Raw genomic sequence first — 24,153 nt, forward strand, 5'->3', positions numbered from 1 at the left:
CACATGCGTAAAACACATTTAAACTTATCAAAACACACTTTTTTAAATATTCCTTAGCACCTGTGCTAATGCTCTTGCTCGCAGTTTTCCCAAATTAGAAGCTAGGGCGTGCTTGCTTCAAGTTTATTCGTCACTCCCAGTTGAAATTTACTGCACAACTGACACAAAACAAAAGACAATCAACCAACCATTGTATATTTAAACACCAAAATGTTTAACTAAACCATATAATTTCATCAAAAGAAAGTCCATTAGCTTAATATCCATGTGTAACCAGCAGGCCTGTCCTCTTTTTAGGGACCGTCTCCTCTCCCAGTGGCTTCCCCTTCTGGCCGAGTGTCCCCTAACATCGCGCACCTACGAGGACGGCGCCCTGATGCGGGACCGCGCTGCCGTGAGCGCGCTCTCTCGCCTCCTGCACACACTCAATGAGTTTGCAGTCACACTGGAGACTGCGCTGGTCAAGGGCGTGGCCCTCTGACGCCCCCTAGCAGATGTTGCCACGCTGGCTCCCGAACTCCTTGTTTGCTGTACAAAAAAAAATAAAGTCACCCGTGGATGGGAATGAAGCCATGTGAGCTCCAAACCTTTTGCCTTGTAAATGTCTTTACACAATGTATCTGCTTCGGGAAGTAGTTTGATCCTCCTTTGTGTGATTACACAGTGGGAAAAAAAAACGACAACAAAACTAAAAAAGTACATTGTTGCTTCTTTTGGGGCTTGCTGCTACCCTTAAAAATACTGCTTTTGTACCCTTGATTCTTCACTTTTACAATTTCGAGGCATGAGTAACTCTTACCACCTCAAGCTAAAGTGGTACTTAAAATGCCAGAAATCGGAAAACCACTGCAAAATATGAAATTAACTGGTTTTATAAAGTTTAACACCTATATGTATTGAAGTATTGATTGATTGATTGATTGCGTTAAATCTTGAAATCAAAGAACATTAAAATCAAATACAAATGAAAATGCAGTTGAATTACAAGGAATTAAAATGAGCAGGAAGAAGTAAACATTTATTTACTCTTATCCCCATTTTTGCTTCCTTATGATCACTATATAACTATTACTTGATATGAATATCAATATAGTAGTAATAATATTGAGTAGAATAACAGAAATTATCATATCATTATCAGCAATATCTTGGATATTAAAAGAAAAATGAACTAAATTTACGTGTGTGTGTGTGTGTGTGTGTGTGTGTGTGTGTGTGTGTGTGTGTGTGTGTGTGTGTGTGTGTGTGTGTGTGTGTGTGTGTGTGTGTGTGTGTGTGTGTGTGTGTGTGTGTGTGTGTGTGTGTGTGTGTGTGTGTGTGTGTGTGTGTGTGGTCTTGTTTTTGTGACATGGCCCCACAAGTTTAGACCTCTTTTTGAGGCTCAAGACTTGGTTTTAGAGTTAAGGTTTAAATTGGGTTATGGTTGAGGTTAGGATACGGAATAGGGGTAGGCAATCATTTTTGATGGGTGGGGTTAGGGAAAAGGGCTAGGAAATGTATTATATATATATTTTTGTGTGTGTGTGTGTGTGTATATATATATATATATATATATATATATATATATATATATATATCCCACTGTACTCTGAAAAGCACAACTCATTGAATGCAATATTAAATGAGAATGAGGACCTCTTCTACATTATTTAGTTCTTATCCAAGAGGAACTGGTGCTGTAAAAAAAAATACAAAATTGACAAATTGGAGACTGTTAGGGTTAGGTATAATTGTCAAACTCCAGCAGAAAAATTAAAGGCATGTAATCGCCAAGTGTCAAGGGGACAAAAGCATTAACTGGGTACCACCACAGAGCCAAACAATACAGGTCACAATAGTTAAAATAACAATATGGTGGAAAACTTAATTTATTTCTCTAGTTTATTTCAAGAAGCAAAACTCCTATAGATAAACATTTCCTGAGTTTTGTTGTTGTTGTTTTTGTAATTACATTTTGGCGACTATTGAAAACTCTACATTCACCTACTCAAGAAATTTAAATATTGTAGGAAACATAATCAAAAGGATTTTGATTGTAGTTATTGCAGGGTGGATGATGTTCCAGACCCACCAGCATTAGGTAAAAATCCAAACTATAGAGATTACATGTACAAATGTCTATTTGTTAAATCACACTTAAACTTACTAAAACACTTTTTTTAAACAGATTACAAACAAATTTGAACATACAAAATTGCAAACATAAAATGTACAGACAATTCTGTACGTACGTATTGTAGTGTTTGTGCTTGTAGGATGCAGTGCCTGGTGTGGTGGTGTTTACATTGGTGAGTCTGCATGCGAGTCGTTAGGCGTGAGCTGTGTTTGACAGCAGCTACTGTGTCAGTCTGATCTGACTGTTCGAGTGTATCAACAACTAACTCTTCTTTCCCACGTGAGAACATTACAGTAATTCAGTATACTGTAGAAACCCATTTTAAAAAATCACTTAAAAATCCTGCGTTAATAGTAGTGGTGCTCCAATTTCTCGACCAGTTTGGCATATCAATGCCTTTTATTGCTGATCTCAAAAGCCAATCAGCCAATGTGTGGCGGTCGTGGCTCAGGATAGAGCCAGTCGTCCAGTAACCGGAAGGTTGGCTGTTCGATTTCCACTCTCCCCAAGCCATGTGTCTGTCAGGCAAGACACTTCAGACACATTCCCTCCAGTGTCACTTACACTGGCATATGGAAGGTGCTAATGTTTGGTGGTGGTCAGCGGGGCCGTAGGCGCACACTGGCAGCCACGCTTCCATCAGTCTGCCCCAGGGCAGCTGTGGCTATGTATGTAGTGTCCAAAAAAGCGCTTTATAAATCTGATGCATTATTATTATTATTAATCAATATTAAGCATCAAATTAGCATCCTGCAACACATACCACAAAAAGATACCTTGCCATGAGCAAATTCATTATGACATTTGAATAACAAACACTTGATGTCTTTTGAGTAAAGGGAGGGATTACAAAATTGTTTTTAAATTGTGATTAATCAAAAAAGCCAATTCATCGATTATTAAAATAATTGTTAGTTACAACTGTAAAATAAATTGAGAAATATATAGCTTATCCATGTGATTGGTATCAGCAATGGTCGCCAGATCGCACTAATGGATGATTGTATCGGTATTGAAAGACAATTGACAAATTAATCGATTATTTAAAAAAAAAAAAATCCTTCATTCCAGCTCTAAAGGAAATTGAAAAATATACATGTAATCCATGAGATTGGCAGATTTTATAATGGCTGATCGGAATCGGCAGGATAAACCCCTGATCAGAGCAACCTTACCTTAGTATTTTTGTGTATTAATATTAATCTTGTTTAACACAGTGAATCTCAAAGTGTGTCACACAATAGAATCATTGCCTAACTACAGTTCAGTTTTATTTAACTTTAAAGTTCAATACATTTGTATTAATACTTAAGAACTGTTTGTTTGAAATATTTATTTAGGTGTTTAGTTACTGTATATTTTTTTTGTTCAACTTTTATGTGCAGTGCAATTTAATTGAATCAGTACAGTTTTTTATTTTCCTATACTGTATTTAATTGCCGTGTTCGTGTTCAAACTGGATAATGTTACAGTATCTTACGAAAATGTTAAATGTACTCTTTAGGAGTAAAGTCTCGTTATGGATGAAGTACATTTTTAGGTGGTATTTGGTGTAAAATGTTTCACTTTTCACATTAAACTACATAAATAAGTGAACTTTTCTACCACATTCTAATGTAATGAGATACACCTGTATGCCAACAATGTGCTACTTTTCCTGAAACGTAGTTAACCCTGACAGAGTTAACGCTCCTCCTACTGTTGTTGCTGGCACTCTCTTCACTTTAAAAGGAAACACATGCATGGCCAAATCTGTTTGTTTTGTCTCTAGTGTGTTGTGATCCCAACTATCAGGATTTAGGTCTTATTTGCTTAATTTCCACAATGAAAGAAACCACTGTGTTGTGGCATGTTATGATGCTCTTGTTCTTATTATATCTGCTCTGTTAACTTCACTTTTTTGTTTTATTTGACTCAGACTAGTGCCGGTCCGTTCTCCTCTCTTGTTGTTGTAAATATGTTAGCCTCATCTAATAATCTCTCAATGTTGTGACATTCAAAGGCAACATGGTTGTCTCCAAACTATAGATTCTGATCCTGTGGATGGTGGTCCTGCTGTTTATCGTACATGAAAGTGTTAAATAGAGAGTAACATAAACCACAAAATGTATTATACCCCCTGTTTGTTGCGGAGGATTTGGTCCACACCCACCTGATATAAATCAAAATCCACAATATTGAGAAGACCATGTAACAAAAAAAAAAGTTTTCAATTCCTCCTACACAATTTAAACACATGAAAACACACTTTTGAAAGTATTCCTTAGCACTTGTTCTCACACTTTTGCTGCCCAGAAATGAGATTTCAGACTTGCCTGTATACTGTAACCCCCCCTTAAAAACGGTGTCTTAAAAATCCATGATACAGAGGGATTCACTATGCTGCGTTTCATTTACCAGTTAAGAAACACCGTCTTTCTCCTGCACTGTCTCACAAGCACTATGTAACCCAGCCTTTATTATCATTCAAATACAGAAATAGAGAGAGAGAGAGCAATAAATGAAGGTTATTTATGAAAATGTGACATCACCGATCAAAGTTACTAATGAAACAGGTGGAATGTGTCTTCTTTTCTCTTCATTTACTCACCTTGAATCTGGTTGTGGTAGTCAAGTCCATTAGTGTCTTGACTTCTGGGTTAAATTTGTGCCGTGTCCGGGGATGGGTCCCTTTCCGGGGCGTAGCCTGATGAAGCCTTGACAATGCTGGAATACTGTCAGCATGTTTTGATGCATGATGTGAATCCAGAACTGCAAGCAAAGCATGATGCTCATATCTATGGTGATGCTAACCCATCAAAGAGCAAAGACCCATTTGAGAAATGATCAAACAGCCTGTTATAAAGAAATAAATCCGGCATTGTAGCCTTTCATTTTCAGACATCCTCAACATTTGACCAAGAAAAACGCATTTCAAACTGAATTCACCTTTTTAGACTCAAATTAGAGCAGAAATAAATTTAAGCATAACATGCAAGCACTAAGACTTTTTTATCTCTCTTCAGGGATGCAAGTATAAATATAATTTGACAAATTAATGAAAGGGAAAAGAATGTCATTTTTATAGTATATTTTAAAACCATCAATAATAATATTAGAAAATATAGAATAAATAGAAAATAAAACAGCTCTAAGTACAAATGCTTTTTTTTTTTTTTATTATTATTATTAATTAGCTGAATTTCCTTCCCTTCCAGGGATTGAATTTCAAAAATGAAATGAAATTGTTTTGGTGTAATACCGCAGATGTTATTTTTATAGAAGCGTTTTTATCAATGAGATTTACCTCCAGGGATTAAGAATAAAATTAGATTAAAATCTGCACAATAAATAACAAATATAGTTTAGTTTCGGAGTCATACCACCGATGTTTTTTGTTTTTGTTTTGTTTTTTTTAATAATAATTTTTAGATGAAGTTGCCTCTGGGATTTCAAGTTAATTTAAATTTAAAAAAATATTATACACTAGTAATAATTGAAAATAAATATTTATTAGTTTTACTGTCAAATCTGATGTCAAAATATTACTATTTAAAAAAAGGAATGTATACATTTAATCTCCCTCCAAAGATTAAACATTCTCTTGGAATATAATTAGTATAGTATGTGTTTTTTTGTAAACTGTAAGTGAAGTGGCGTAACACCAATTTTTAACAATTGGACATATTTTAAAAATCACATCAGTGTAAAACAAAATTAACAACACATGATTTCTTCAAATAAAGCGTTAAAATAAAGTAAAAATGTTCCTTTAAAAAAATCATTTAAATTGCTTATAGTTGAAAAACATTCACTTCTTTCAGTTCAGTTTTTTATTAGAAATTTCACATTGAGAAACTTTTTACACAATTTTTTTCCGATATATATTTTTTTTAATTACAAATTTTTAAAAGCTGTAAGGTTTTATTTATTATCGTGATTTTTTGTGAATGATTGGCCATATAAAACAATTGTTTTACAATGAGGCAAGGCAAGATTATTTCTATAGCACATTTCATACACAAGGCAACTCAATGTACAAGACAACACCTATAAACATAAACAAACACAGCAGTTAACATAAAGAGCAAAGCAGAGAAAACAAAAGTAGCTTACAAAATGTACTAAAATAACATACATTGACAATGTGTAAACATAAGACCGCAAACTTTTAATATTTAGAGTAAATACATTTTCAAAAAATATTAAAAGGGGGGGTTATTTTAAAAGGGGCAGGTTATTTATTTATTTTCCGGCTATTTCTTTTACATTTACTTTGACATTTTATTTACGCAGAATTTTTTTTAACATGAAAAAAAATAGGCGATTAAAATTTTGAGGTAGAAATTTGGTAGTTTATCAAATTAAAGCTCATCTTTAGGGTTCGGTTTTAGCACAACTATCTCACCTCCAACCTTCAGTAAAGCCATCCGCCTTGTGCCATCTGGCGGGTTCTGTAGTAAAGCAGGCGGCCCCGCCCCTTTGGCGACATTCTCCAATGTGCCATAGCAACCGGGGCCGAGCCTCCAGTTCCCGCGCAGTGTTCCCATCCTTATATGGGCAGCAGAATGCAGACGCACGCCTACGTCATGGTGTCGTTTATGCAAATGAGGACGATTGAAGAATCACACCGCACCTCCGAAATGGAGGCGTGTATGGGCGGCGCATGCGCACTCGAGTCCACAACTCTCCAATCCGTCCCACAGGCGCAGACATCAACAAGAGACGCGGTAGTCCCGTTGAAAACACAAACACTACGGATTACTACTTTGTTTTCCTCAACTTTACAAGGTAAGCAGCCTGTTGTAGGGGGGGGGGGGGGGGGGTTCTTATTTTTTAGTAACGTGAACCGGCGGGTTTGGAGTATTCGGTCTCTTAAGATGTGCAATTTTACATCAAACTCCTCTTGAGTTGTGTGCTTTCTTTCAGTTCAACGGCAGTTTAACGCGTGGCTCGTTGTTTAAAGGGGGAGATGGATTTTGAGTGTAGAAAACGCTGAAAATGTTTTATATTATTTTATTTTTTTAAGAAATTAAACAAGCTGTATTTCGCACGCATGCAATGGCTGTTGTTGTTCGTGGGTCGATGCAGCTGGCAACCGGAGCCGGGGGGTGTTGGTACGGATAAGGAACGACCCCAAAATGTCGATTTAAGTCGTTTTTAGTTACGAATAGTTGCAATAAATGTGTTTCTGGACGTGTTAAGGCGCACATTGTGGCGCTAGTCGAGCGTGTGTCCCAGCCAAGTTGGAGGAGCTCTCACGCCCACCCGTGTGCGGGAGCACGCGGCAGCAGGCTGTCAACAAAACAAGCTAACACGGACGTAGGAGCGTGCCAAAATGCTAAACTTACAAAACATAATTTCTTATCCATTAATGATGTTTAAAGCTTTAAAATCGAGGGCTCAGCACACGACGCGTTGAAGTCGAAAAACATTGACGTGGTCGCTGTAAAAGAGTTCATATCAAATTACACCGTTGCATTTTCGTCAAGAGTGAAAATATGTTAAATTTATCACTATCTGACAACTTGGCGTCATAAAACGGACCAAACGGCGTCGAGTTTGCCGACCGTCGAGCTTTTAATTTGTTTAAAAAATATATATATATATATAAGATGGGTGCGCATGAAGCAGGTCGTGTGGCGTGCCATGCTGCCTCAGCCGAAGAGTAGGCGGTGGGAAACAAAATGACGACTTGCACTTTTCCTCTCAAGGAAAACAAGTCGCGGAAGCTATTAAGCCAAGAAGTCGCGATTTGTTTTGTGTGACTTTTAGGAAGGCGTTTAACGGATATTTTTGTTTGTTCGCATCACGTCTCCCTCCGCCACGCGCTCCCTCCGCGGTCTTTCTAGAGTGTATGCGTTCGTTGCCATGTTGTTACGTCACAGTACTGTAGGCTGCTGCTGAGATCGCATGTGTCTGCGAAGATGCGCTACTATGGAGGCAAATTTGCAGTTATGAGTCGCGTTAGAAGCCATAAAATACTTATTGGCGCTTTGATTTACAGGTTAGTGTGTAGTTTTTCTGCCATCTAATGAAGAGCATTTACCGGTAATTGTTCTGCCCGTCACAATACCTCGTCGGCATAGATAGATGAACAAGGAAACATTGTAATTAACTAATGGACCAAATTTTGGTGGGTAAATAAATATAATGAAAATTTTCTCAAATGTGGTCTAAAACTATGTCATGTTTATTAGTAACGGTGTCGGTTATGCTTATCCGAGTGTGCTCTCTTTGTATTGTGGCATCTCTGTGGCTTCATACTGTCAGAAGACCCCCTTGGATTGATGGCAAAAAAACACGCACAGTCGCACACTCTGGGAGGTGCGCTTTTGCCGCAGTTGTACTCACCATGTGCTGTGGAGACTCTAGTTTTACCTAGCAACATAGCGGCATCCCTCTCCAGTGGGCGTGCTCATTGGATTCATAATCATCGGTGGACTTCTCTGTCCACGTCAACGTTCCCCCTGCAGCTTGGGCGTGCGTGCCGTGTAATATTTTGGACTGGCCAAAACCAAAGCATGCATGCCGAGAGCGCAGCATGGTGACATGATCTGTCTGACACGCTGTCTGACTGTTGACCTACTTACACCCCCCCACACACACACACAAACACATCCAACAACACCATCCCATGTGGGTCACAGCAAGGGATGCAATAAAAAATGTATTTAGTGCTGTGTTCGTGACTAAGCATCACATTTTGGGATTAATTCACACGTGAAATAAATGCAATAAAAACAGTGGGCTGATCATGACTTTTGTGGATTTGTCAAACTACCCTATTACGATTTAATGTTGGTACAGTGAACGTGCAATTATCACAGGGGATATTTTCTATTTTAAAGGAAGTAGTTTTATCCCTACCCTACGTACTACCCTACGACACATATAGCAAAAATTTCGCCGTGTCCTGGGTCGTCCCCAGGGCCTCGTGCCGGTGGGATATGCCCGGAAAACCTCTCCAGCAAGGCGTCCAGGAGGCTTCAGAACCACATGACCGAGCTTCTCACCCTATCGCTAAGGGAGAGCTCGGACACCCTGCAGAGGAAACTCATTTCGGCTGCTTGTATCTTGTTCTTTCGGTCACGACCCACAGCTTGTGACCATAGGTGAGGGTAGGAACTGTTGTGGAATTTTCAGCAGTTCGGCGAGATGTATGAAACAGTCTGGAAAACAATTTGTCTTTTGGGTTTCTTTATATTTTAAATTTCAAATATACACAAGTCTAACAGAGCTTTCTACAAGATCTGTGAGCGAGTGTGCAGTAAGAATCACAGGAAGATTCTTTGTGCTGTCTCGTTAGGAATTTGGGAGGAGAATGTAGGGTCAGCGAGGCAGGAAGGCAAGCAGTCTGTTCTGAGCAAGCTTATCAGTCAATGTCACTTTGACAACATCCAAAGCATTTAGGAACTCTGGGTGGCTCTCATTAGGGCTGGGCGATATAAACGGTATATTCAATATAAGGTATATCTTATCCACCCCTTGGGGCCGTGCCACAAGGAGCTTTCGACCCCAGAGATAGGAGAGACCACCTCCAGAGCCCCCAGACTCCGCTTACTCAAACGAAGGCGTGTCGGTGGAATTTAAGAGGTCTTTGAAGTATTCTCCCCACGATTCACAACATCCTGAGTCGAGGTCAGCAGCGCCCCATCTCCACTATACACAGTGTTAATGGTGCACTGCTTCTCCCTCCTGAGACACCGGATAGTGGACCAGAATTTTCTCAATGCCGTCTGTTGACAAATACATGTATGTTGTATTGTACATGTATATACAGTTATGTTACGGTAAAATAGTTAACAAAAAACAATTCATTAAATAAAATCAGAATTACAGTACATAACATCTATGACAGTGTCATTATGTCACATAGAATATTGCCATGTCCAATTTGGTCAATAACACATTTTCACAAATCGATACTGTTGGTCAGTCCCCACTTGGGTCTGTTATTTTTGCAAATTACTGGCCAATCTAAAGTGTTAGAAATAACTTGCTGTCTTTGATGATGCAATGTTAATGGCTGAACAAGCATGCCACGTTTTTGTTTTGCTGAAAAGTGATGGTTTTGGAGATGGCGAGGATTTAGCCCTACACCAGAAATAAGAAATACGTGTGAAGATTTTAAAGAAATTAGATGTTATTTTTCCAATATTAATGAATCTGTTTAATATACAAGTTGCACTTCAATTTGAACTACTGAAACTTTTTGGTGATAGTGTAATTATTGATATGCTCTGTCCTTTATTTACGGCATAATTTACATCCAATGGATACTTTTTTAAATGTATTTATTTGTGTTGTCTGGGCAGACGCAGGCATGTATTTATCATCAGTCGTGTAATTCGATGACGTCTTTGACAGATGGTAACATCTTTTGACTGATTTTCTTTGCGTGCAGATGTTTGGCTTCCACAAGCCGAAAATGTACAGGAGTTTGGACGGCTGCTGCATCTGCCGAGCAAAGTCGTCCAGCTCTCGCTTCACAGACAGCAAGCGTTACGAGAAAGACTTCAGGAGCTGTTTCGGGTAAGTGCAGACCAGATGGATCAGTGTGAAAGATGACACTTTTTTCCCCTAACGAGACTCCTTGCAGATTGAGTGAAACACGTTCTGGAGAGATCTGCAACGCCTGTGTACTCCTGGTGAAGCGATGGAAAAAGCTACCAGTGGGAACCAAGAAGAACTGGAATCATGTGAGTCGGACCCCACCCTTACTCCCGCAAAAAATGATATTCAGTGAACCCAATTTCTAATTGGCAAGTGTTCCAGACTCGGTGGCAATAGGTGAAATTCTGCCATATGGAGACTTTAGAGAATGTTGTTCCGAATTATTGATATAGCAAGTGAACACGTTCTTCGAATCCATGCATCCACTTTTAATCATTGAGTTTAATGTCTTGTTTGTGCAGGTGGTTGATGCTCGAGGTGGTCCCAGTCTGAAGTTGACCTCCAAGCCCAAGAAGATCAAATCCCTCATCAAGAAACCCCGTCCAAGCCAGATCAACAGGCTGCAGAAAGAGCTCAAACGAAACTGTTCGTTTTTACTTCCGTAGTGTTTCTTTATAAAGTGACATTGCAGTCAAAATGAACCTACAACTTTATATGTGAACTTCATTTGACCTTCTGTAAAATTTTGAAAAGATTGTTATCTTTAATGAGCTTTCTGACAACTGCGTCCTCCACTTTAGATTCAGACGCCCACAGCACCACTTCCAGCGCTTCCCCAGCTCAGTCTCCCAGCTACAGCAACTTGTCCGACGATGGCTCGGACACTGAGCTCAGAAAAGGGTCTGGCCGCTCGCCTGTCTTCTCCTTCCTGGACCTCACCTATTGGAAGAGGTACAGTCCTTAGAACTAGTTAAGCAGGGAGGACACATAAAGCTATTTTTAACAGCTTAACAAATTTCTAAAATGCAAGAGACCCCACACCGTCAACAAAAGTACTTTGCTGCTGTCTTGTGACATCCATAGGCAATTACAAAGCGTGTTTTTGTATGTGTTAATTGGTTCTGAAATGACAGAATTTCAATTTTTGAGAATCTCTTAAATGTGTTGTCTGTTCAGAGATCCAGACTGCCCCTAAGGCTATTTTGACATTGCAGTGGTCCATTTCACAAAGCATGTTCAACAAACACCAAGACTAACCCTGAACAGCGAGTTGACATGCCCTGAGATTCCAGGACAGCTGATTTGAGGTAGTTATGTCAAGGCAGAGTAGTCTCGCCTGGCGTTACGACACAAAAAAGACCACATCAATGGATCCTCGATTCGTCGAGTCACCATGGCGACGGGGAAGCAGAGCACGGCACCGTCCTCTGCTTCCGCGTCTTTAGAAAAAAAAAGTTCAACACCGCAGCGGCTCCCCATGGAGGAAGGCGGCGTGGGAGAACGTTGCTGCTCTGGTGGTGTGTCAATGCGTAAATTTAAATGTAGTCCTTTGTAATAACAATAATATTACAGGGGAAACCTGTTGAATGGTAACTCATTAATTAATTTCATTTGGGTGCAATCCTTCGGGGGAGAAGCGCACTTGACATAAGATGAAATATAAAAACATTATACAAACGGTTATAAGACAAAAACGGAGCGCAACACACAATATATGCTGTGATGTGAGCGCATGACTATGGCTGGTAATGTTGCAAATGTAAGGACAGGTTAAATTGTGTATGTAGATGATGGACTGTGATGTGAAACGGTAACGCTCAAAAATATAACTTTCCTGAAATCCCAGCATATTTATGCGCGGTCTGATAACAATCTCACGACGAATATTTAATTCGCTGCGCAATAATGCGGCAACTTCATCAATAGGGTCATTGTCAAAAGGACATGCCATGTTCGTGACAAAAGTGGACTTTACACTATAGACGTATGTACGCAAACACTCGCTGCAGCAGACTTTATGAATGAGGAAATTAAATTTCGTGTGTGGCTTAAAGGAGGACAGAGAAAACCTGCAACCGACCAGGTTTGATTTATGGACAATGTTACTACAATAACTGACCGTGAGCTTATATGACCTCTTTTTATGAAACAGGCTAGTGTTACCTCTTTTTCTCTGGTTTCAGTTACCTCCCTTTCTGAAACGGAAAATGCAGAGTTTCACACATTTCAGTTTTTTTTGACACAGAGTTCTCACTAAACCTGCTTTGTGAAATAGACCCCAAAAAATCAATTCCAGTTTAATACATTTTGTAGCAACTTTATTTGGACGTACGCTGCCATTGTTTTTTATGTCGCAACATATTCAGTGTGTAGTGATGTAGAATGGTGGCTGGCACTCTGCCGAGCAATGTTAAACGCCTATAAAGAAAGCAAGGTAAGCCTCCATAGCGTTTCTTAAGGGACGATCAAAACTCTTGAATGCGTCTGGTAATGACAAGAGCACGGTATGGGGGATCCACCGATCGCATGTTGTTTCTTTAGGAACTACTACTAAAACACAAAACACTAGTGGCCCCGCAAGACCGGCCAGCTGTTGTAGTACAACCGCGTCTTCTTTAAATGTGGATTAAATGTGTGAATTGGATGGATGTTCAATTCTTCAATCAACATTTCAAACAAACGACTCTTTGCCGCAATAAATCATAGTAGAGGAAGAGGGGACAAGACGGGGGGAGGAACACCTTGAGCTGGACGCTGTCCAGTAGCGCGAAAGTTTTACTTGTAATTTACACAAGTGTCAGCCAGAACCCTTTCTGGGATTTTAAGATAGATTCTCATTGGATTTTGGCATTTCAAATGTGAAGGATAATTGATTGCTTTGAATTCATTTGGAGAATGTTTACTGATAAAGGCTACTTTTATCACTGTCCTGCGAGTATGGAGGGCTCAGAAAAATTGGGCATGTGTTTAGTCCGCATGGGCGTTGCGGGGGTGGGTCCGCACCTGATGATACCATAGCGTGAGCACCCGCTCGCTTTCTTGGGTTGAGAGGGGTAAATGGAGGAAAACACCACTTTGGTGATGTTCTTGGTGAGGAATTAGCATTTTAACGTGGCTAAAAGCTCCAACAACTACATTTTTCACATTACTGTCCATTTAAAAATTATACTATGTAATTTTCGGATTTTTTTATTTTAGATTGTGACTGTCACAATGGACATGCACCTATGATGGGTGAACTTGCAAAATCGCAGGGTGTTCAAATACTTACAGTGCTGCTAAAAAGTTTGTGAATCTCTTGAGTAATTTGGACTTTCCAATTGTTTCAACCTGATTTTGTTGTTCAATCTGAACCATTACATTTTAGGTGTACGTTTAGCATTTTAATGCATTGTTCTTTAAAAAAATAATGAATTGTGTAGTCAAAACTAAATTAAAAAGAGTTTTTGGTCAATTCATGTATGTGCAAAAGTAAGTGAACCCTGTGCTGCATTGCTTAAAACAAGCAGTCAAGTAGCATCAGGTAAGACAAATTGGTAGCTAAACTAACCTCTGAAATGGACCAATGAAATGAGAGGTTTAGCAAAGAAATTGTGCATCACTGACTGACACTGACAGAGACAAAACCACATCACCTTAGTCTTACCCAGGTGAACCCATACAGGTCAGTCATGCTTAGCGGAAGAGCAATTTCAGGGGACCTCAGGAAGTGGGTAGTGACAGCACATCTGTCTGGGGAAAGCTATAAAGTCATCTAAAAAAAAAACCTGTGCTTCATCATTCCACTGTGAAGCAGATCATCTGCAACTAAAGAACACTGAAAATTACTACAATCCTGCCTAGAAGTGGATGACCTTCTAAAATATCAGCAAGACCCACAAGACAAATGATAATTCAGGTGTAAGCTAACCTGTGCATCACATCAAGGGATTTGCAGACCTCTTTTGCTGCATCTGGGACACATGTGCATGCTTCAACAATCAGAAGAAAAGTCAATCGACAAGGCTTTCATGGAAGGCTTGCTAGGTCGAAGCCTCTGCTCGCAAAAAAGATCAAAGCTGCCTATCTCAACTTTGCCAGAGAGTACCTGGACAACACTGAAGCTTTTTGGAAATCCCGTCTGTGGACAGATGAGTCCAAAATTGAATTGTTTGGTCACAACTAAAACAGTCACGTTTGGTGAAAAGTCAAACACTGCATTCCAGCAAAAGAACATTATCCCTACAGTAAAGCAGGGTGGTGAGAATGTTAACTTCTGGGCTGGCTTTTCATCCTCAGGACCTGGAAAACTCCACATAGTCCAGGGAATCATGAATTCAGAAGAATATTGTGAAATGTGGGTCATAACCTGAGGCGGTTCTTTGTGAAGTTACAGCCTGGTAGATGATGGATCATGCAACATATGACAATATCCAAAGCATTCCAGCAATAAAACCAAGGAATGGCTGAAGAACAGCAAGATTTGTGTTCTGGATGTGCCCAGTCAAAATCTTGACTTAAATCCATTCAAAATACTGTGGCGGGACCTGAAGCGGGCAGTTTATGCTGGACGGCCATCCAACCTCTCTCAATTGGCTGCATTTTGCAAGGAAGAGTGGCAAAAATCCGACAAAGTATATGTAAAAGACTGATAAGTCACTAAAGAAAGTGTTTGGATGAAGTTCTCATTGCAAAAGGAGGTGCAATGTCCAATTAAGTGAGAGGTTCACATACTTTTTGCACCCTTGAAATTAGTTTTTCTTAAATCGACAACTTTTGTTCAATAATGAATGACAATATTATCATTCTTTTTGTTCAACTCCATTATTTTCCATGTCAGCATTGTAGATTGGGGTATGACTAAACATTTAATAAGGTTATTTTAATATTTTAGACAAAAAATCTGACCATGCCTGCAGGGTTCACAAACTTTTGAGCAGCACTGTATTTTTCTCACTGTATATACTGCTATGTCACAGTGATTTCATGGCATGGCTGATATGCAATTGTATTATCATAATTTATGTTTGAAATTTTTACATTGAAATTATTTTGACGGTAATTCAACTAGTAATTTAGTGTACTGTGATTTTAGAGCCCAAAATTTTAGTGCCTACTTGGATTTCACCATACTCTGCAAAGTAGATTTGATCCCCTTAGAAAAGGATTTGCAATTGCCGTAAATACCACAAGATAGTGGCAAAGCATACTGCAGAGGACAGGAGATCGAGTCCGGGCTTCGGCCTTCCTGGGTGGAGTTTGCATGTTCTCCCCGTCTGTGCCTGTGTGGATTTTCTCCGGGTTTTCTCCGGGTTTCCTCCCACATTCCAAAATACATGCATGGCAGGTTAATTGAACACTCCAAATTGTCCCTAGGTGTGATTGTGAGTATGAATGGTTGTTCGTCTGTGTGTACCCTTGATTGGCTGGCAACCAGTTCAGGGTGTACCACGCCTACTGCCCGCAGCTAGCTGGGATAGGCTCCAGGACCCCCCGCAATCATAGTGAGGAATAAGCGGTTAAGAAAATGGATGGCTGGATGGTGGCAAACCACTTGAAACGGTGAGGATCATAAAACATCGCCCTACATCCAGCATTTACATAATCATGAATCCATGTTACATAAATATTAAATTTGCTTTTTTTAGGGGATAACAGAATAGGTTGAAAAAAATCAGCAAATTTGTAAATGCTATAACATGACTACACAGGGCTTCACTCTACCCTATATTGACTTAGTTTGTAAAAGATTAAACTCAAGTGATTGTCCTCTTGATTTGTCCAGACAAAAGGTGTGCTGCGGAATCATCTACAAAGGTCGCTTTGGTGAGGTCCTCATCGACCCTCACTTGTTCAAGCCATGCTGTCGCAAGAAGCAGCAACACAAGGACGAGGAAGAGGATGATGATGACGTGGAGGATGAAGAGGTGGAAGTTGAGGGGGGCCAGGTGGGAGATGTGCTTGTCAGCCGAGCGGCATCCCCGTCCAAGGAGGAGCAGCAGGCGAAGGAGATGATGACAACGACACAGCTATGCGTCACCTTGGTGACGACATCAGGAGGCGGCTGGTAAAGTCGTCTCCTGCGCACATCTCCCTCGTCCTCCTCGAGCACTTGAAGGCGGCGTGAGGCTTAAAGCAGCTTAAAATCTTCTGGTCTTCTCGGTTACAATGCTGGAGATTTGTTTATGTGTTAGTTGAGTTTTTCCCAACCTTTATTGAGCCAAGGCATATGGGTTACATGTGTATTAAAAAAAATAAGCATTGTGACACCACCAAACAAAAATGTCATGAAAGTAGATATTCAGGTTAAATATGTACCTTCTTCAATTTAGTGGAAGAGCATTTCATTGTTCTACCTGTTACTGTACGTCACTGGCATAGATAGATGAACAAAGAGATATTTCTTGTAGTTAATGAATATGAATTAAGTGAAATTGGATAAGTTCCAGCGATACACCTGATGATACAAAGGGGTGTACATTTTCCAGTAAATTTCCACAAAATGGTTCTGGTCAATCTCCATTGGAATTACAGTGGTGCCTTATGATAAGAGTTGAATTTGATCTGTGACCAGGCTTGTAACTCAAAATACTTTTCTTAAATCAACTTTCCTCGTTCAAATTAACTGAAATGTCATTAATCTGTTCCAGCCTACCCCAGGAAAATGTTTGCAATGTTAAGAAGAAAATATGTAGCACTCAATAATATTGTACTTTATAAAAAAAAAAATAATAATATAATAGAATACAATAGAATAGAATATAGGGAATTAAGCAGTTTGTGCTCATGATAAAATCAATTGTGGCTCCTTCTTGGCGACTTGGTCATTACAATACAGTCATGCAGACAAACAGACAATTTTCACAACCACAGACTCATTAAGTGCCACTATTATTAGTTATTTTTCGCATAGGATAAAGAATATATGCCCGCGAGTATTGTTATATTGTTGGTCTACATGTGTTGAACAGTTTATGTTCAAACAGCCATTGCTTAAGACGTTGCCATAGAAGCTATTTGTTAACTCTCCTATGGTGTTTTGCATTGTTTGTTAGCATTAAGATTAACTGACTTTTTTAAGGTAAAGTGATTATGTTGTTTTGTGTACGCATCATAGAAATCTTTGTTTTATGTTTAGTTTGACAGCAACTGGAACTGGGAGTGGCAGTAAAGATGAACTGTTCACTAACTTGGGCAGAGTTGAATTGCATTCACTGCCACCGTACAGCAGTCGTATCAAATTTTTGCATGCGCGTCAAACAAAAAAAATCAGGCGGCACAACAAAACTATTAAATCACGTCACTTGGACTAAAAGGCACCACTGTAACTCCAAATAAAAGCATGACATTTTAACCGATTTATTTGTCGAACTTGCAATTTACAGTTAAAAACTTCTATTTGTTTTGACAGGTTAATCTCATAAATTCAGCCGTATTGCCAGGACATACTGGTTGGGAATCACTGTATTAGACAGTTAACGTATGGACTTTCATTTCTTTCTTTTTGTCCTATTTAATAGTCTCACTCTGACAAATGGACCATCATCTCTTGTGGTGTTGTTTTGTTTTTGGTCTTTAGATACATGCTGGAATTTTAGTTTGCAGGTACATTTTGATTCCACAAGGCAATACAGTTCATCCCCATTTCTTCCGCAAGACATCTGTGCTATTTTTAGTTTTATCACCCAACATTCAGGATATAAACCTCAAAAGAATGAACATATACAACACATTTAGATGTCCCACACCTCTTCTAATGCAGAAAAATGAAGAAACCTTGGAAACAATGTTTTAAAAAAGTGTTCATTCCATAGCCGCTGTAATCAGGGTGAATGATTGATGAAGTTTTTTTTCACCCCACTCCGCAATGTCATTTGGTAAAAGCTGATTGAGCATTTATTTGATATCCTTAATATCCAGTATACGGTTCATGTACTAGTAGGCTACATGCTTTGTCCTCACTAATAAGTTCAGCAGACTAGTAGAATGACTACTTCTAGTGAGAGCCCCCCACACACACACACAATTCTATATGTCGTGCAAACTACTATGGCAACTTTGGCATACTAGTAAGACTGTGTTACTACTGAGGCAAAACTGCGCGCCAGAAGACAAGTGCGAGCCTGTTCATTAGTATGATTTTGTCACCAGTGGGTTGCAGTTGTCATCTAATGTGCAGTTTTGCTCAACGAGTAACATGTAGTTGTCCTATTAGTTGATCATAGTTGTGCAACAAGTGAAGACAAAGAGCGTACTACTACCAATACCTTAAACTGGACTTAAAAGATCTCGAAATAAATGCTGAAACTGTGGCCTCTTCCTACTCGCATAGTAGGTTTTGTGGCGTCCACTCTCGTCAAAGAGTTGGTGTTTGTGGGTCGGATTAGCTTAACGTGTGCACAAGCAGTGCGCTGTGCTACAGTTTGAAAGCAGGCCTATTCACTGATTCAACAGCAAATGCACCAGTCTTACACACATTTGCGTCTAATACACACACACACACACACTGTACTCATAGTGTTCATTCCAAATCGGTTTCAAGGAACATGAATGAGAAAGTGGGGAAAAAAGGGTAAATTGCGGTTATTTATTGTGGCCTCGGCAACACGTAGTGCATTTTTGTTGCATGACTGGTAAAGCCCACTCATCCAAAAGACCCCCACGATCGGATGCATGAGTCGACAAAATTGCATGGCCTTATATAACGTGTAAATCCTAATTTTTTAATTATTGTTTTTTTTGTAATCATTTTTTTCTGATGAGCTTATTTTTGTATGGGAAAAAAAACAAAACTAGAATTGTGGAAAAAATTGAAGTGTCTGTCTTTGCATAATAATAACACACAACATGACAAAACAAAGAATCAACTTATATTTATTCAGCAATATCAGTCAGTCGTTTCTGTCATTCCCCACTCAGTATATGATACAAAAGTAACTTTATACAAGTTTCTGGAGAGCCATTTGAACATTTGTTCCAGATCCTTGATATCCATTTTCAGTTCCGTGTACTAGTACACTATTTGTCCTCACTAGTAAAACAACAAAAGCTAGCTACAAGATATCTTTTATACTGTATTGATTACTACTGTCAAGTCTTAATGAGTTTAATCAAATATGAAAGTGTTTTTTTATTGCAGACTCCCCATTTTTAGATGGATATTGTATAATTTACTTGATAACAAGAATATCCATCTTAAGATTGTATTAGTAGACCAAAAGTGGCACTAGTAGTGGGTAAAAAACAAAACACACAAAAACAAAACTTTACTAGTAAGATAAGAGACATTCCACCAATGCCCTGAATTGTCTTATTAGTAAACAAACAGTAAGCACACGTCGTGCACTAGTAGCCTACATAAATAGACTTTAAGCTGGATATCAAATACATGGTTAAATGGTGTTCTACACAAGCTGGAATGTCAATGCACTTGTTGTATACCACAAATATGTTGTGATACTCCTTTGTTTATTGGTACATCCAGATAACATCCATTTTTTAAAGTATGTTTGAAAGAGGTGATTTTTATTTATTTTTTACAATTCTCACTTGTAATAATGGATATTTCTATTATTTTGCTTACCTAAACATTAGGTACACCACAGAATAGCATACAAACTGAGAGTTTCCGTAAAGTGAAATTTTCTTTTGTTTTTCTTTTTAAATCTGTGTTTATGTAATAACTTGACAAGTGAGCATACAAGATGACTTTATAGCGGAAGCCAAAGCACATAAAAATTCCCCTCCTTTGCCCCCAATGTCGAAAGCAATGCAGGTTTTTTATGGACACTTGCGCTTGTTCCAGGTCATTTGTATGTATGTTTATGTTATTATTTTTAAGAAGAAAGGAGGGGGGGAAAGAACACTAATATGAAATTTCACATTGTAGTCTGCAGGCAGTGAGTAGGGTATGTATATATTACAAGGCTGGGCGGGCCCTGATGGGTTTTGATTATTTATTTATTTATTTCATATTTATTTTCTCTCGTTGCATCCCTGCTTTTCAAGTTGTAATACTTGCTATGAATTCTTTCCAGCTTAAGGGTCTGCATTGTCAGGATTATTAGTGCAAATTCTCCCGCGAGATTTTTGTATCACATCAAATGACTTGGTTGTCTATACTTGTGAAGTGTTAAATATTTATTTCCTCGTCATTTGACTGGTGTTCAACCTAACTTATTGTATGCCATCATCACTTTAGATGTGTGCCAATGTAGACTGAGCAGCTGGTAGATGGCAACCAAACTGTACTCCACTCCCTCTGTTTTTAGCCCTGTAGCTTAGAGAGCGATCACTAGGATCCACCACGCTAGACTTTGCATGTATTGTTTGCTATGCATTCATTTCGCTTACACATTAGATGAAGCGCTTTTGTATTTTTTATACATCATGTACTTTTTTTACTTGTCCCTTAATAAAAGTAATTTTGTGAGTTTTATGGGAATGTTCTGTGTGAATTTGTCTTTAGAATGCACATCAACAGTTGAAAGCAGTGGCGGTTTTTGATGTGATGGTGGCATTTCTATTGCCATGAAATGTACGTCATTGATGTTTCTATTGGGAATTTGTGCCCTCATGTGATGATATGTGGGATTTTCAAGGATTTTGCTTTGAAACTTTGAAGCTCATCGTTGTTTGATGTTCTTGAAAGGGAAGGCCATGGCTGCATACTGTGTACTTACTATGTGGCAGCGTTGGATGGGGGCTTCAAAGGGGAATTATTGTACTTGTCGGACTGCCACTGGTTGCAAAAAAAAGTATGTGAACCAATTTTTGCACACATTTCTCATCTCCTCTGGGGTTTGTAGTCCCTTCTCACTGACGTCACTTTACCCAGAATGCTAAGTTACCGGTTACCCAACGAGGAAAAGCATGTCTTTGACACCAAGTGAAAACACTAAGAGAGAAGTCTGGTTATTAATGTAACTATATCGAATTTCGTAAAAAAGGTCCCTCCTCCCTATTAGACATTACAGCGACACATTGGAACTAGCCGTTCGAAGCTGCTATTTGGAAAAGATGAAGTTGGATGGAGTGACAGATCCCTATTTCAGCCTGGTCAAATGAAGCTACCCTGCCAACACACCTATGTGGGTTGGCTATGGGCTGGTGAATGGGTCCCATCTGGGCTGCCCAGTAAATTTTGTCCAGGGTTTCTATGGTGACCCCATGTGTGTAAGCCCACACAGCAAACCCAGTTCTTGCCCAGCCAAGTGGTGCCAATATGAGCCTCAACTGACCGTGTTTGCTGGGTAGTTTGTTCCCCAAAGTGACAAATGAGTACAGGACCCCAAGAAGCAGACAAAGCACACTAATTGTTTAACCAGTTTATTTACAATTAAAAATAGCACCAAAAGGCGATGTAGCAAGAATGGTAGTTCAAAGTACACACAAAAGAACACGTAACACGCGAGAATTGGATATAAACAAAAATACCAAAAACAAAGCCTCCAACTGAGGGGCGTCGTAAAATCTAAAGTAACTAAAACCAGAACAGCAAAAAGGTAAACTGGAGTAACGTTGACAGGAGGTACTTACGCAAAAGAAAAGACTAGAAAAAGTACCCAGGACTGATGACACAAGGAAATGGGAGTCTGGCTCTGGCAGTGAGCAATTGACTTACAATAACCAAACGCTGGCCCCAAGTTGCAGTGTGCCTAATTAGCCTGCTGGTCACAATGACCAACTAGTGTGGGCCAGGAAGCTCCACCCATTGACCAGCCCCTGATAACTGAAAATGAAAATAAAACAACAAGCAAGCCAAGGAACATGACACAAAGTGTGTGGAAGCAAAGGTATGTTGCTTTTGGTTGACACAGTACATCAATCACTACTTTAATGGTGTAAATTGTCGATAAACTCATCATGCTGTACATCAAAACCTTCAAGCTATCTTTAGTTGGCTAGCTGCGAACAAAGAGACTGCACGAGTATAAACTAAAGTGTTGTGGTTATCGTGTTTAAATGTTTACAAGACGGATTAAAAATGTCTAATTATAAAATAAAATTTGTAATTATAAAGAACTAGATAGATTAAAGGTATGATAAGAGAATTGTGACAAATATTGAATATTCCATGATTGGGTACATGTTTTGTAGTGTTAATTGATAAAAATCACTTGTCCCAGTGTTTTTTCAATTTATGAGTTAACTTTTTGTTCAAATTTACTTGAATACTTGTGCAAAAAAAGTATGAATGATTGTTTCACTGAAGATAATAGAAAAAATATACTTCTCATCAAAATTTACTGTTGATAAAAGTAAGTACAATGTTGCGCTGTGTTTTCCCCAAGAATAATCTAGTGTTTGTTGGATTATTAACATTGTTTTTCTGTTTCAATATATATTCTTCAAAGTGTTTTTGATTTTAGTTAGATAAATACAACTGTTCCCCATATGTTAGTTTATCTGTGGTCTTGGTTCTCTTCCCTGTCAATAGTGAGGTGTCTGATTTAATCTAAACCAGAGGTGTTGGAACAAAAGGTCGGTCCATAAACAACCCTGGAGCCAGGACGTGGTGGGGGCCGGGTGTTTTACCCACGTCCTTTGAGTTGATCAAGACACCTCCTGAACAAAGATAAAACTGGGGGACTCTTGTTTTGACAGGATGTGCCACATGGGTTGGGCTATGCCTGGAAGGGCAAAATGTACTTCTTATCAATAAAGGGGGTGGGAACTGTTAGGTATATATGGGTGAGTGTTGTTTGAGAATGTTACACTTCTTGGATCAGGGCTATTTGAGCCGGGTTCTAGAGATGTCTTTCAGATTCTGAAATAAAGCTAGCAAAACTTCTCCACGAGACTTCAACTTTGAATTTTATTTGAACACGCAGAAATCAGAGAAATGATTTCCAACATGTTATATCTCCCATCTATTCATTGATTACAGAAATGATTACGTAAGACTATGTTCAGTCAATCAAATCAATGTAGGGGAGACATCGAGTTACAATCAGCAAAATATGACACGAAATTTTGTAAAAATAAATACAATTTAATAATACTTCATGTACACTTTAGAAGTGGTATATTTGCTCGACTGCTCGATATTTCTGTTGTTTATTTCAGTGAAAACTGGATATATCTCGCTTTATAAACTTTATTCTCATTTGTGTTTTTTCCATTCAAGGTGAGTCATTCCCAGAGTATGAATGAGAGGCCTACACAACTATGGTTGATAACAGAGAAGTCTGGGAGGGTGATTATCCCATATTCTGGGGTGAAGGACATTAACTTCAGATCCAAAATCCAAGAAAGTTGACAAATCCAGGGCCGACCACCAGCAAGAGCCCTCTCCAAGAGAACATGCCACCATTCCTCCACATTCCACAAATAATTACTCAACAAAAGTGAATTTCATAGGCATAGCATAGTAGCCTTTACCGAAATTGCAGTGTTTGCAAATTACTACTTTTTTATGCATATAAAGTGCTGCTGTTGTTCAATCTGAACCATTATATTTTATATGAAATAACAGGTGTAGGTTTATCAATTCAATGCATTGTTAATTTTTTTAATCAATTCTGTAGTCAAACTGGTTAGGACGTCCGCCTCCCAGTACAGAGGACGTGAGATCGAGTCCGGGCTCCGGCCTTCCTGGGTGGAGTTTGCATGTTCTCCCCGTGCTTGCATGGGTTTTCTCCGGGTACTCCAGTTTCCTCCCACATTCCAAAGACATGCAT

At 39.0% G+C, this 24,153-nt stretch overlaps 2 protein-coding genes and 2 long non-coding RNA genes across 5 annotated transcripts in view; 2 read left to right on the top strand and 2 right to left on the bottom strand.

The window, feature by feature from the left end:
- Positions 1-4,989, top strand: part of LOC147176432 (DENN domain-containing protein 5B-like) — a 60,700-nt gene extending 55,711 nt beyond the window's left edge. The window contains exon 21 of the mRNA XM_086073593.1: positions 298-4,989. Within this exon, the coding sequence (XP_085929719.1) occupies positions 298-481 (184 nt within the window). The 3' untranslated portion in view covers positions 482-4,989. The remainder of the gene's footprint in view (positions 1-297) is intronic.
- LOC147176433 (uncharacterized) lies at positions 1-7,961 on the bottom strand. The gene is made up of 3 exons (XR_015094591.1): positions 6,504-7,961; positions 4,707-4,867; positions 1-528 (listed from the first exon to the last, which is right to left on the bottom strand). It is a non-coding gene; the product is annotated as an uncharacterized LOC147176433 (long non-coding RNA).
- On the top strand, positions 6,691-20,909 carry sinhcaf (SIN3-HDAC complex associated factor). Its single transcript, XM_086073594.1, has 6 exons — positions 6,691-6,886; positions 10,503-10,630; positions 10,698-10,797; positions 11,014-11,137; positions 11,293-11,443; positions 16,257-20,909. The coding sequence occupies exons 2-6, from the start codon at positions 10,503-10,505 to the stop codon at positions 16,540-16,542; spliced, it is 789 nt and encodes a 262-aa protein (XP_085929720.1). The 5' UTR covers positions 6,691-6,886; the 3' UTR covers positions 16,543-20,909.
- Positions 9,200-24,153, bottom strand: part of LOC147176435 (uncharacterized) — a 26,880-nt gene continuing 11,926 nt past the window's right edge. For both annotated transcript variants that reach the window (XR_015094590.1, XR_015094589.1), the window contains one exon: positions 9,200-11,431. This is a non-coding gene — a long non-coding RNA (uncharacterized LOC147176435). The remainder of the gene's footprint in view (positions 11,432-24,153) is intronic.

Source organism: Leptonotus elevatus, chromosome 4 (genome assembly GCF_054856555.1).
Source record: "Leptonotus elevatus isolate MCC_2025b chromosome 4, RoL_Lele_1.0, whole genome shotgun sequence".
In the NCBI taxonomy this organism is placed as follows: domain Eukaryota; kingdom Metazoa; phylum Chordata; class Actinopteri; order Syngnathiformes; family Syngnathidae; genus Leptonotus; species Leptonotus elevatus.

Bases quoted from the DNA above. Each gene is read 5' to 3' on its own strand.
- sinhcaf (XM_086073594.1), top strand. From the start codon at position 10,503: ATGTTTGGCTTCCACAAGCCGAAAATGTACAGGAGTTTGGACGGCTGC. The intron at 10,631-10,697 runs GTAAGTGCAGAC...GACTCCTTGCAG, and splicing joins GACTTCAGGAGCTGTTTCGG to ATTGAGTGAAACACGTTCTG. The intron at 11,444-16,256 runs GTACAGTCCTTA...TGATTTGTCCAG, and splicing joins GACCTCACCTATTGGAAGAG to ACAAAAGGTGTGCTGCGGAA.